This window comes from Agelaius tricolor, unplaced genomic scaffold (assembly GCF_023055355.1).
Source record: "Agelaius tricolor isolate 1412-34295 unplaced genomic scaffold, bAgeTri1.0.p SCAF_25, whole genome shotgun sequence".
Classification (NCBI taxonomy): Eukaryota; Metazoa; Chordata; class Aves; order Passeriformes; family Icteridae; genus Agelaius; species Agelaius tricolor.
The window spans coordinates 1,328,700-1,342,380 of NW_027269285.1; the positions used below are offsets into that span (position 1 = coordinate 1,328,700).

Below are 13,681 nucleotides of genomic sequence, written 5' to 3' on the forward strand. Positions count from 1 at the left end.
GCAGAACAAGCAGCTGAAGGTCAGAGCCATGCAGGAGAGGCGCTGGCAGTGCCTGGCCCTGCTTGGCCGTGTCCTCAGCACCTGTTATCAGCCCTGTCCCCCCTGCCTGTGCCAAGGCGGGGACAGGGCAGTGTCCCCGAGCCATGTGGGACAGGGACAGCCAGGGGACTGCTGCTCCCACACTCATGGGGGCACCTGGTCCTGTCCCTGCTGCAGGAGGGTCACGGCAGAGCCCACGGCACAGGGCTGCTCCAGACCATGGACACTCCATACCTGCCCGGTCTCTGTTCCCGCACACCATCACCTGCACAGGAAAGCTCTTCCTCGTGTTCACGTGGGGCTTTGTGTGCATCAGTCCCTGCCTGTTTTCCCTCGTGCTGTTGCTGGGCACCACCGAGAGGAACCTGCTCCAGCTTGGGCCCCACCATAGACACCGATGGGCACTGGCGAGGTCACTTTGGTCACCTCGTGTCGAGGCTGAGCAAGGCCAGCCCTCTCGGCCTTCCCTCCCAGGAACGATGCCCCTGCTGTCCCGGGGGTCGCGGCTGTCCCGGTTGCCCCGGCTGTCCCGGGGGTTCCGGTTGCCCCGGGGGTCGCGGCTGTCCCGGGGGTCGCGGCTTCGAGCCCAGGCGCGGCCCCGCCCGTCTCTCAGGCCACGGGCATCGCCCCACGGGCCCCGCCCCCGCGGCACCTCCCCATTGGTCACGCCCCCCGCCGCGGCCCGGGCGGCAGCCAATGGGAGCGCGCGAGGGGCGGGACGCGCGCGGGGCGGGGCGCGCGGGGCCTGACCCGAGGTAACCCCGATCACACCACCGGGGGGCGGTGCGGGGGCGGGGCCCGGGCGGCGCGGGGCGGGCCCGGGGCGGGGCCGTGGCGGGGAGCGCCAGGCCGGGGGCCCGCAGCGGCTCCGCTGCACCGGCACCGTGAGGTGAGGGCGGGGCCGCGCCGGCGGGGGGGGGGCCGGGAGCGCGGGGGGCTCGCGGCACCGGCGGGCGGCGGCGCGCGGGGCTGGGCGGGGCCGGGCCGGGCCGGGCCGTGCCGCGGGAGATGGCCAGGCCATGCCGTGCCGGGCGGGCGGGACCTGGCCGGGCGCCGCGCCGGCGGGAGGCGGCCGGGCCATGCCGTGCCGTGCCGAGCTGTGCCGGCGGGAGATGGCGGCATGCCGGGCCGGGCCGAGCTGAGCCGAGCCGGGACGGGCGGGGGTCTCCCGGGCCGGAGCCGCCCCTGCCCGCCGCAGCAGCCGCCGCCCGGTTCCCGCCCGGTTCCCTCCCGGTTCCACGCGCTCCGGCCGGGCCGGGCCGCGCTGCGCTGAGCCGGTGCCGTCGCTCGCGTGGCCTCTCCGGTCCCCCGCAGCCTGAAAGGAGCAGCACGTGGGCGGCGGAGAGTCCGGCACCGACGGGCCGGGGCCGGGCCGGGGCAGGGCTCGGGCATCCCTCCTCCGCCTCACCCTGCCGCTGTCCCTGGGCACTCTCGGGATCCTGGGGAACAGTCTGGGTCCGGTCCCACCGAGGGGCTCAGAGCAACCCTGAGATGCTCAGAACCAGTCAAGTTCTAAAAGCAGATTGGCAAACCAAATTGTTGTTCTTGCCCTTCCATTCTCCTAAATATTCTTGAAGAAGTTTAGAATAAGTCCTGCGTTTGAAAGTATCTGAAGCATGAGTGGAGTCTGTTCCAGTTTAGCAGGCAGGAATTATTCAGCAAAGTGTTTAAGTGATGCCAAAATCTCTCCAAGACAGTGGGATTCAGACAGTCTCAAGTGTTTTAGCAAACTGGGATAGCTGTAAATACAGGCTCTTATTGTGGTCTCTGGAGGTTTGGGCTGGATAATGGGAGACAGCTCTTCCCCGGAGGGTGCTGGCACTGCCCAGGCTCCCCAGGGCACGGCCCCGAGGCTGCCAGAGCTCCAGGGATGCCCAGGGTGGGATTTTGGGGTGTCTGAGCTGGCCTGGATGGTCCTGTGGGTCCCTCCCAGCTCAGGATGTTCCACAATTCTGTCATTCTACATCCACAGGTGGAAAGTTCTAGGTGGCTGTTTTTCCCTTAATACCCAGCCTAGCCCTGCCCTGGCACAGCTCCAGCTGTTCCTTCGGGTCACAGGGAGCAGAATTTGGAGCTGCAGCCCCTGGTGAGTGTCCCCTCAGTCTGCTCCAGCTGGACAAACCCTCAGCTCCGCTCCTGAGGCCCCTCCAGACCCTTTCCCATGCCCTGTCCCTCCTCTGGGCACTCTCCATCACCTTTGGCTCTTTCTCTGCCCGGGGAGGTTGTGAGGAGCCCTCGGAGCACAGCTCTGGGGCCGTTGGGCTGTGTTTGGTTGTGTTTTGGGCCGGGATGAGGCAATGCCCAATGATTAACCAGGAGGCAGGCTCAGGTGGGGCAGGCTCAGGTGGGGCTGTGTTAAAACAGCGTGGCCAGGGAGCCCCGGGCTGTTCCGAGCTGGGGACCCTCTGCTGCAGGGAGCTCCCTTCTCTCCCGAGCTGGAACTCCCGCCCCCAGCCCTGGTACAGGTGAGCACCCTGCTGATTTTTTACTCTGTTTTCATCTGGTTTTACCGTTTTTTTTTTTTGCTCAGTTGTTTTCTGCATTTCTCCAGGTGAGAGCACAAATCCATTCCGTCACTTTAAAGCGATTTGCGTTGATCAGCAATGCCACAGCTCTAATCAGGAGGCATTTGAACACAGCTAGTTTGATTAATTTGCTTTTCATTTGCCACATCAATGTGGTAGGAGTGATACTGTGATTCTTTGAAAGAGCCCACTGATGTTCTCTTCACCTGTGGATTTGTCTTCAGAATGGGATAGTTAGAGAAAAACAGGGAACTTTAATTTCCACCTGTCGTTGCCCAAGTTTCATGCCTGGGTATATTTTTACAGAATTAAAAGTGATTTTAAGGTGAAGCTGTTATAAAACTTCTAAAGTCTGGTATTCTTACCAGTGCATTTCAGGGTCAGGCTGAAGATGTGAGTAATGGTAGCAGCAGAGCTGTGGAGGAGTGAAGTGGGGCTGGTTTTGCCTCGGGCACTTTCTGGGTTTGGGTTGCAGAGTTTTCCCTGCTGGTAGCACGGATCTGGGTGTGAGGTGCCTGGACAGCTGCTGGGAGTGGAGCTAATTTCCCTGGAGCAGGGAGCTCAGCACGGCTGGGTCTGTGTGGATCCAGCTGTGCCTGAATGTGTTCCTGCATCTGGGCAGGCTCAGGGCTGTTCCCTGAGCTCTCAGTGTTCATCCTCCCCCAAACTGCAGCTTCCTCTCAGTCTCTGCAGGAGTTACCTGTTGGGCAGGCTGCTGGAAGGGGGTGCAGGGGCTGTGCACAGCTGAGGGTCTGGATAATTTTGGGCTGTAGGGTCTGGTTCAGCATTATTGAAACAAACTCTACGTGTGCAGAGGTTTGTGACACACAGGTTTGTCCTGGTGCTCAGCTGAATTCCAGATGCTTGTGTAAAAATGGAACTGTGGCAGTTGCATTTCAGAGAGCCAATACAATCTGCAGAAGTATGTAAATATACCCCTTTATTTCTATATATAGCATACCCCTTTATTTGTATATATGTAACACACCTCTGTGTTTGTACATATACCTCTATATGTGTATAGATAGTACAACTATATTTATAAAATATACCTCTATATGTGTCTAGATAGTACAAGTACATTTATAAAATATACCTCTATATGTGTCTAGCTACTGTAAGTCTATTTTTGTGTGTGTCATAGCCTCTATATTTATATGTAATTCACCTCCATAGTTGTATATATCTAAAGTTTACCTTTATATTTCTCTATGTGAAATACACCAGTGTACAGTGCACAGCCTTGGGCATTGCACTCCCAGCACTGAAATCCAGAGGCTCCTGTGAGGAGATCTCTGAGAAAGTCCCTGTGTAATTTAGCCCCAGACAATGCTGAAATTAATTTAAATATGAACGAGGCCTCTCGGTGTGCTGAGAACAACCAAGCTTATCACTCCAGCACTGATTGCACAACCCCAGCGGAACTGCTGGCTCTGGGACTGGCTCCCAGGGCTTGGAAGTGCCTTGGGAAATGGACCTGAGTGGGGTGTCATGGATAGCAGCTGGGTTTTTGGGAGCTGACTTGGACAAACAAGGTGCTGGAGTGACCTTGGGTGAGTGTGGCAGTGCCTGGCTTTGGCTGGATGGTTTCTCATGTAATATTTGAGTGAAACACCTCCCTTCCTGTTCCTCTGCTTCTGAAAACCCCAAAATCCTTGAAACTTGCTCATTAATCTATTAGTTATTGAAATTAGAAACGGTTTTCTTCAATGAAGTGGGGCTGGAGTTAGTTTGGCTGCATCCCAACCTCTTCGGTGCTGGCGATTGTGCCAACAGTAAATGTGTCTGCATGAAAAACTTCAGAAAAGATCTGGTGCCAGGATAAATATCCACATAAATATCCACATAAATACTGTGTGCATCTTTGCATGCACAAACAAAATTGGATTTGTGCTGTCTGAGCACCTCAGCCAAAGGAGTCTCCCTGCATGGTTTAGCTTGCACATCACAGGTGCACCGGGAAACTTTCTGGTCATGCTTCCCCTTCTTCTCATCTCTACCCTCAAAAAAAACCCATTTTTTAATGTTTTTAATGTCCATGTCAGACAGATATTTGTGTCTTTTCAGTTATAAAATGGTTAATGATGCCTCTGCCAAATGAAGTGCCCGTGGCCACGGGGCAAGTGGAGTTTGTGGGAGGAGTGATGTCAACACGGGATTTGATCTGAATAATTCAGTCGAGCACCTTCGTGGCAGGAGTGCAGGAGCCAGTTGGATGAGTTCTCAGCTCTCAGTCACTGATGGAGAGCAGCACTGGGGTGTTCAGGGATTGCTCTGGCTGTAAATACCTCTCTGGGCTCCCATTGAGGCCCCATCATGTCCCATTGCTGTGACACCACCGTTGCTGTGACGCCACGGGCCAGGTTTTGGTGCTGCATCCTTGGCTAACGGGGCTGTAATTAGCAGGGCTGATGAGCCTTTCCCTCCCTGGGGTTCAGCTGGAACTGGCCAGAAGGGGACAGGAAGGGTTTGGTACCATAGATAGTGCTGGCACACCCCGCTGTTCCTGGCAGCTGGGACAGTGGGGTCTCAGAAGATTCCAGAAGGATGGAGACCAGCAGGAGGTGCCAGGGCTGGGCTGGGCCACTGCAGGTTTAGCTCCTGGCTTAGTCTGTACCTGGAGCAAGCCAGCCAGCCTGTGGTGTGCCTGTGGGGCTTTTTGGGATGGTTTTGGTGGTGTAAACAGGAAAACACACACGGGATATGCTTCATTATAACCCTAACGTTTGCTTCCTAATTCTTTTCTTTTCCCAGTTCGTTTTGGAAGTGGCTCAGGGCGCAGATTGCACGGATATCCAGAGGTGAGTGCACTCCTCAGTTCCTAATGTGTGTTTGCAGCTGTCGTGTGAGTGCAGCAAAGTCAGCCAGAGCAGGGGTATCAAATGTTTATTCCCCATCCCACCTTTGTGCTGGGGGGTGTTCTTTTGTTTTCCTTCCTCAGTTGAAATTATTCTTTTGACTTTCAAGAAAATGCTTTCATTCCTTGTTGGAATACTGGAACAGACCCATCCCTGGGAGTGTCCAAGGACAGGAGCAGCCTGGACTGGTGGAAGTGTAGGGGATGAGATGAGATTTAAGGTCCCTTCCAACCCAAACCAGCCAGGGATTCTCTGATCCCGTGAATTTTGATACTTGCAGTCCCCTGCCTGTGTCTGTAGGTTTTGGGTGTGGTGTGTGGGGTAGTTTTGGTGGTTTTTTTTCTTTTTTTTTTTTCTTTTGACTGACTCCTGCAGCTTTGTCTGAGGTGGGAGAGTCCTTGTGCAAGCAGGGAAATCAGTGCTTGGAGCAGAACTGGTTTTGATCCCGCACTCAGGGTTCAGCTCTGCCCTTCTAACGTTCCATTTCCCATCAGTGCACCTTGCTTTGCCCTGCAGGGGTGGCTGTTCACCTCGGGTTTGGTTTTGTCCTTTATTCTGCAGTGCTGAGAGCCCAGTTTGGGGGAGCCATGGAGGAGTCCTCTGAGGCCAGCAAAGCTGTGGATGCCAGCGCTCACTCGCGCTTCATCATCGGCTCCGTGTCCGAGGACAACTCCGAGGATGAGACCAGCTCCTTGGTGAAACTGGACCTGCTGGAGGAGAAGGAGAGGTCCCTGTCCCCTGCCTCAGTCTGCTCCGACTCCCTCTCGGACCTGGGGCTCCCCAACGCTCAGGATGGCCCGGCCAGCCACATGAGGTATGGACAGAGTTAAATCAAAGTTCTCCGTTAAATAAAATAGTTAACCCACATGAGGTATGGATAGAGTTAAATCAAAATTCTCCATTAAATAAAATAGTTAACCCACATGAGGTATGGACAGAGTTAAATCAAAGTTCTCCATTAAATAAAATAGTTAACCCACATGAGGTATGGACAGAGTTAAATCAAAGTTCTCCATTAAATAAAATAGTTAACCCACACGAGGTATGGATAGAGTTAAATCAAAGTTCTCCATTAAATAAAATAGTTAAGCCATGTAAGGTATGGACACAGAGTTATATCTAAGTTCTCTGTTAAATAAAATAGTTAACCCACATGAGGTATGGACACAGAGTTAAATCAAAGTTCTCACATGAGGTATGGGCGCAGTTAAATCAAAGTTATCCATTAAATAAAATAGTTAAGCCACATGATGTATGGATACATAGTTAAATCAAAATTCTCCAATAAATAAAATAGTTAAGCCATGTGAGGTATGGATACAGACTTAAATCAAAGTTCTCCATTAAATAAAATAGTTAACCCACACAAGGTATGGATACAGAGTTAAATCAAAGTTCTCCGTTAAATAAAATAGTTAATTTAAGTTCTCCAGTCTTTTTACCCTGTCAGTTCCAAAGATAATCCAAAGATTCAGCGTTATACCTGTGTTTAGCTTCAAGTGTCCCTCTGGCATTCTGTTTCTTAATGACCTCTTGTATGTTTGTTGTATCAAACCCTTTGGTTTTCCTTTGTTTTTAGTGAAATATTTGTGCCTAGATTCCTTAAGCACCTTGCCTGTCTTGTCCTGGTTTCAGAAAATGGAAGTGTCTTCACTGAGATGTTTCAAGTTTTCAGTTGTGTGTGGTTTTTCTGGGCCCTGTTTGTTGAGAGCAAGAACAATATTTGCCTGTTTTGTCTTTGCATGGATTTGCTGCTTTCGGTGTAGCCAGAGAATTGGCAGTGGGAAGGAGCAGTGGCTCCATACTGGATTTTTTTTTTGTTAGAACAGGGAAAACTGTGCAGGTTGTAGTAAAGCCTGGAGTCCTGCAGTGTGGTGATAAACCAAGATTTCATGTGGTGGCTGCTGCCTGAGCTCAGGGCTGGTCTCAGGGCTGCCCCACCCTGATTCTCTATGAGTGAGCCATGAGCTGGGCTCTTGGGGTGGTGCTGATGCTGTTCCCTGGTCCAAAGGCCCCTTTATTTCAGGTGGTGCTGATTTCCATTCCAGGGGAGGGGTGTGCCTGTGGGATGCTCCCTGTTGTACTCTGGGCACTCCTCATGTACAGATCATTTTCTCGGTGCCTGGGCAGCCTGGCTTCACTCTGCCATGGGTCCTCCGTTTGTTTGCCATATTCCAGGGGCTCTGCTCTGTCTGCCTGTGCCTTCCCATCCCAGGAACACCCAGGACAGTGTGGATCCCACTCCAGTTTTACTGGGCAGCCCCTCACTGCCTTTGCTGTGCTGCTTTTGAAGGAATTTTGATTCCAGCAAGGTTTCCTGACCAGTGCTAGATATTTACACAACCAGCTAATCCTTGTTTTGTGTTTTACTGGTTTCTTTGCTTGTGCAGGCTAAGGAAAAGTGAAAAGATTATAATCTCTCCTTTTTTTATGGTGTTTCCCTTCCCAGTTCAGGGCGAAGCTCTGGGATCACACAGTCCCAAAGCCCAGGATGGGGCAGAGGGGGGACATTGCTCTGTGCCTGACAGAGCTGTCCATGTCCAGCCAGCTGGCACTTGCACAGCTGATGCAAAACCTTAAAGCAAATTTACAGAGGGTTGCCTTCCCACAGCCTGTGATCTGGCAGCACAAAAGGGGTGATTTTGAAGCAGGAAACTGTAACTATATACAGCTGAGGTGCTCATCCAATTCCTTCTGTTCCTAACCACAAATGTGTAAATGGAAATGTGAGAGGAAGGAACTTTCAGGACAGTGTCTGGCCCCAGAGTGCAATAGGTGTGCAACCTTGGGCACCTCTGTTGTAACCTGCTTACTTTGGCAGCCCCTTTGGGGAACACTTGACTTTTGAGTTAAATTGGAGAGAAATGCCAATTCAAATAGAAAAGTTACAGCATTTATGGGCTGTTTTTCTAAGATAAACTCAGGTGAGCTGAAATACTTTTCAGGATGGTTGTCCCTTTCATCAGGAGATTTCTAAATCATGTTTGCAGATGGAGAAACTGAGACAAAGACAACAGCAAAGACAAGTTCAGCAACTTGCCTGGAGTCACTTTGTGTCAGTTAATGGGACAGAGGTGCTCTGGCTTCCAGCTTCCTTTTGGTGCTCACAAAGGTACCACGCTGTGTAAGGTGATAAAGGAAATTTCACAGGCAGTTCTGTACACCTGGACACAAGGTGCAGGTCCAAGGGAGCATAACTTTTGGAGCAAGTTGCCAAAACCCTTTCCATTTGCTGGTGACTTTCCCACAGGATTTAAACAGAGATGGCTCCGTTTGGGGTGAGGGGCTTTGCTGCAGAACAGTCCTCAGGGAGCAATCCCAATTAAAATGCAGGATTTACTCAGCTGCCACAGGGCCTGTGAGGGCAGGTTTGTGTGACCTTATTGATCTGTTCATGCTGTTGCTAAAGTCACTCCTGCTGGGACAGGCTGTGCACTCTGGGCTCTCCTGCCCTGGACATCCATGGAGCCCTTCAGGTGTGCCAGCTGGCTGCTGCTCTGAGGGTTAAAAATGAACTTTCCATTGCTGTGTGGGTCATCAGCACCCCAAAGCTGGTGTGTGGGGACAGTAACCACCCAGACTGAGTGCTCAGAGGGTCTCTGTAGCACTTTGCACCATCCAATAATAAAACCAAGCCTGCCAAATTTTTTTCCCCTTTTTCTGCCTATGTTGTCTCTGAGTTCAGAAGTTTCCATCAGCCCTTCCAACCAGTCCTGCTGGCAGACAGTTTTCCTTGAAGTGACCTCTTACAGAGTTGCTGTGCTCCTTTCTGAAGTTTTAGTGGCAAATTAAGTAAACTCCTCCATAAATGCCACTTGGAAAGTACTTTGGGCCCATCTGTCTTGTTTAATAAATTGTTGATTATTGCTAAATTTAATTCCTAGTTTCCGAGATGGTATCTTGTATCAAATTCTTGTTTAAAATAGAACAAAACCTGGATGTCTTCTGGTATTTGTACATCAGGGCTCTGGTTTCATAAGCAGTGACATGGGTGCACAGAGTCACCTGACAATCCACTTGTATCAGCTGAAAGGCAAATTTTTGGATGGAGTTCAGCTGTTACCTCACATGAAGCCCACAGAGTTTAGATGGTTGCTCCTAACTCTGGTTGGGCTTCTCAGTGTCTCAATGAATTATGGAGATGCTTAAGCAGAACTAATCATCTGCTAAAGGAAATCTGGCCAAAAGCCTCGATTTTAGCCTGGGCAGCAGCGGCTGAGCGTGCCCAGCCTGGCAGTGGGACAAGGTGCCTGCTTAGAGTGGCTGCACAGAGCCCTGAGTGCAATGAAAGATCCTTTTGAGCCTCTTCTGAATGGAAAAAAATTCCTTTTTTTTGCAGCCCAGCAGGTTGTGGCTGGGAGCTGCACTGAGGAGCATTGATGCTCTGGAGCTGTTGGTGCTGCTGTGGTTTCGGGCCAGCTGTGGGCAGGGAGGCACAAATGTGCTGTGGGGTCTGTGGGGCTGCTGCACAGGGGATTTCTCCTCTGCTGCATGGAGGAGAAGTCCTTGCTGTTCCAGGCTGTCTGCAGGGTCAGGATAAATATCCACATCAATAAAATGTATGCACAAACACAATTGTGCTGTCTGAGCACCTCAGCTGAAGGAGTCTCCCTGCCTGGTTTAGCTTGCACATCACAGGCGCACAGGGAAACTTTCTGGTCGTGCTTCCCCTTCTTCTCATCTCTCTGCCCTCAGAAAAGATTCCCCCTCTGGCTCTGTGCTGTCAGGTGGTGCTGGAGCTCCTGTGTGGGCTGATTTCTGAGGAAGGGAAACCTTCCTCTATCCCAGCCTGGCCGTGGGTGCTTCCAGGGATGGGGCAGCCCCAGCTTCTCTGAGCACCCTGTGCCAAGCCCTCCCCAGCCTCACAGGGAGGAATTTCTGCTTAATTTCTAACCTGAACCTGCCCTCCTTCAGCTTAAGGCCATGAACTTCATCCACCTGGAGTGAAAAGCTGACTTCCTCCTCTCTCTGTTGAAAGAGAAGGAGGTGGTTTGGCCTCGTGGCTGTGCCTGGTTGTACTGATAAGGTGGGAATTGCACGTGGGAATTGCAGCTCCTTCCTTCCCTGGAAGCTGCTCTGCTCCCTGAGCAAACACACTCTATAGCTCTGCCTGCCTCTCAGAGGCTGTATTCTTATTTTGGTGTTGTTTCGCTCCCTTTAGCCTCGGTTAACAGAAATGTCCTCTCTAAATTCAGTCATTTGCTGGGAGCTTCTGCAGAGATTCCCTGGCTGGGACACCCCAGCGTGACAGCCACGTGCTCACTTATCTGATCCTTGTGCCTGAGAGATAACCAATCTCACTGTGGTGAATTTAATGTGAGACTCCCCACCTGCCCCACCTGGTGTGAAAGGGTCCATTCTGGTGTTGTGCAGATCAGATCTGTCCAACACCTGAACTCTGCCAAAGAGCACGGGAGGGCTCCCTGCCAGGGACTCCAGCTCCTCTCACTCTGCTGCACAACCCTCTGCTGCTGTTGTTGTTGTTCACTTTTATCTTGGTGCCAGGGCTTGACCTGGAGAGTTTTGGGCTGTTTGCTGCTCTGGGAACATGTGGAGTTTTATACTTCATGAGGATGGAAAAGTAAAACACTTTTGGTACTCTGTAAGTTTAGGAACTGGATTATGGATATTAATTTGATTTAAAGTTGGCTGTTTATCTGGATTGATGTGGATTCAGTGGATGTTTTGAGTGTCAGGGTGTTGTGTGTCCTGGAAATGGTCCTGTTCCAAATGCACCTGGCATGGCAGGTGAGCAGCCAGGTGTGTGGCTGGGAAAGGAACTTCTGCCAAACTGTTGGCACTTGGTTATTTGGGAGGAATCCTGGCAGCTTGTACCCATTTGGGCTCTGTAAAAATTCCAGCTTTGGGCTAAAGACCTGCCTGGGCTGATGCTGGCATTCTGTGTTAGCAGGGAAGGGAAGTTATCTGCCAGGCAGTGCAGAGGGGGCTGCTTCTGTTCTGTGCTGCCTCCTTTATCTGATTCCCTGAAATCCTGAGGCTCAGCTCGTGTCAGAGCTGAGTCAGGTTCCATTTGTTTGGACCCGTAGGTCAAAGCCAGGGCTTCCCCTGCAGGAGCTGTGGCACGCTTTGTGTGTGTGTGCCTGCACAAGCTGCCTCTGCCATTCCTCTCTGCAGCCCTGGAGAGCTGTCCCTGTCACCTCCCCAGCCCTGCTGACAGCCCCACGTTGGTTGCTGTAGTTGTAGGTTGGCTGGTCCTTTTGGGCCTGGTATTTTGGATCAGGAAAGGTCAGTTAGGTGAGAGGCAAGGTTTTGTCCTCTGTTGAGGAGGTTGGTTATGCTTAGGCAGTGGATTAAGGGGTTAAAGTACCCTAGAGATGTGGAGAAGGTTGAGAGAGGGGTTTGTTTTGTGAGGATGAGTGTTTGGGCTATTTTTGAGATTTCTAGGGCTAAAGCAATGCCTAGGGCTGTTACAGCCAGGCTATTGCAATCCTACAAATGCACTGAACCCCTGGGGTCACAGAGCCTGCAGCAGCTGGGGCTGTGCTCACCTGGGCAGGATTCCCATGGGTGCTGGATCCTCCTCCCTGTGGGTGCTGCATCCTCCTTCCCTTGGGTGCTGCATCCTCCTGGGTGCTGCTGCATCCCTCCTGTGGGTGCTGCATCCCTCCTGTGGGTGCTGCATCCCCGTGGGTGCTGCATCCCCCTGGGTGCTGCACTGGCATTCCCTTGGATCCTGCATCCCTTTGGGCGCTGCAGCATCTCTCTCATGGGTGCTGCATCCCCTCCCTTGGGTGCTGCTGCATCCCCTCCCTTGGGTGCTGCTGCATCCCTCCCGTGGGTGCTGCATCCCTCCCGTGGGTGCTGCATCCCTCCCGTGGGTGCTGCATCCCTGTGGGAGCTGCATCCCTCCCTCCCGTGGGTGCTGCTGCATCCCTCCCGTGGGTGCTGCTGCATCCCTCCCGTGGGTGCTGCATCCCTGTGGGAGCTGCATCCCTCCCTGCCGTGGGTGCTGCTGCATCCCTCCGTCCCGTGGGTGCAGTGCCGCCCGTTCCCGGTGCGCCCCCGGTGCGGGATGTCCCGGAGGCTCCGGTGCTCGGAGCAGCCCCGGTGGGGCTCGTTGCCATCGCTGCTCGTTCCGTTACTCACTGCTCCTTACGTAACGCTGGCCGGGCTGTCCCTTCCCCGATCAGCTGCTCCGGTGACGGAGGGAAGGAGGGAGGCCGGTCCCTCTGCTGCGTCACCGCCACCGTGTCGCTGTCACCGCGAGGCTGGCACGGCCGGGGCAGCCGGGACAAAGGTGATGGGGTCTGGGGCGCTCGGGATGGGCCCTGCTCGGAGGAGAAGCCGTGTGAGGCTCCTGGCAGCGTCTCCTTGAGCTGCAGAGCTGCAGGGAGGAGCTGTGAGCAGCCCGAGCTTGGTGATTCCTCACTCACTCACTCAGCATGGAGGATTCTGCAGAGCAGAGTCAGGAGATGAGGTACCACATGCTGCAGAGGTAAGGATCACTGATCTGCCTGCCTCCCCTGCCTGGTATCTGCTGGAGGTGCTCTCTGAGCTCCTGGCGTTCGTTTTATCCTCTGGAACTCTGGCAGAGCCCCTGGGCTCTGTGCTGGGGGTGCTCTCTGAGCTCCTGGTGTTCATTTTATCCTCTGGGCTCTGTACTGGGGATGCTCTCTGAGCTCCTGGTGTTCATTTTATCCTCTGGAACTCGGGCAGAGCCCCTGGGCTCTGTGCTGGGGATGCTCTCTGAGCTCCTGATGTTCATTTTATCCTCTGGAACTCTGGCAGAGCCCCTGTGCTGGGGATGCTCCCTGAGCTCCTGGTGTTCATTTTATCCTCTGGAACTCGGGCAGAGCCCCTGGGCTCTGTGCTGGGGATGCTCTCTGAGCTCCTGATGTTCATTTTATCCTCTGGAACTCTGGCAGAGCCCCTGTGCTGGGGATGCTCCCTGAGCTCCTGGTGTTCATTTTATCCTCTGGAACTCGGGCAGAGCCCCTGGGCTCTGTGCTGGGGATGCTCTCTGAGCTCCTGGGGTTCATTTTATTCCCTGGAACTCGGGCACAGCCCCTGGGCTCTGTGCTGGGGATGCTCTCTGAGCTCCTGATATTCATTTTATCCTCTGGAACTCTGGCAGAGCCCCTGGGCTGGGGATGCTCCCTGAGCTCCTGGTGTTCATTTTATCCCCTGGGCTCTGTCCTGGAGGTGCTCCCTGAGCTCCTGGTGTTCATTTTATCCTCTGGGCTCTGTGCTGGGGATGCTCCCTTAGCTCCTGGTGTTCATTTTATCCCCTGGGCTCTG

The 13,681-nt window shown here is 53.2% G+C and overlaps 1 protein-coding gene across 3 annotated transcripts in view; it reads left to right on the top strand.

Annotated features, from left to right (window-relative positions):
* Nucleotides 1-837: 837 nt before the first annotated feature.
* The window catches only part of ACACA (acetyl-CoA carboxylase alpha), a 106,296-nt gene continuing 93,452 nt past the window's right edge, over nt 838-13,681 (top strand). Inside the window, exons 1-3 of one of the 3 annotated variants that reach the window (XM_071448018.1) lie at nt 838-928; nt 5,319-5,365; nt 5,984-6,236. In XM_071448018.1, the coding sequence (XP_071304119.1) occupies nt 6,010-6,236 (227 nt within the window). In that variant the 5' untranslated portion in view covers nt 838-928; nt 5,319-5,365; nt 5,984-6,009. Of the gene's footprint in view, nt 929-5,318; nt 5,366-5,983; nt 6,237-12,607; nt 12,879-13,681 lie in introns of those variants that run through there. The other 2 variants (XM_071448016.1, XM_071448017.1) reach the window with 2 other exon arrangements.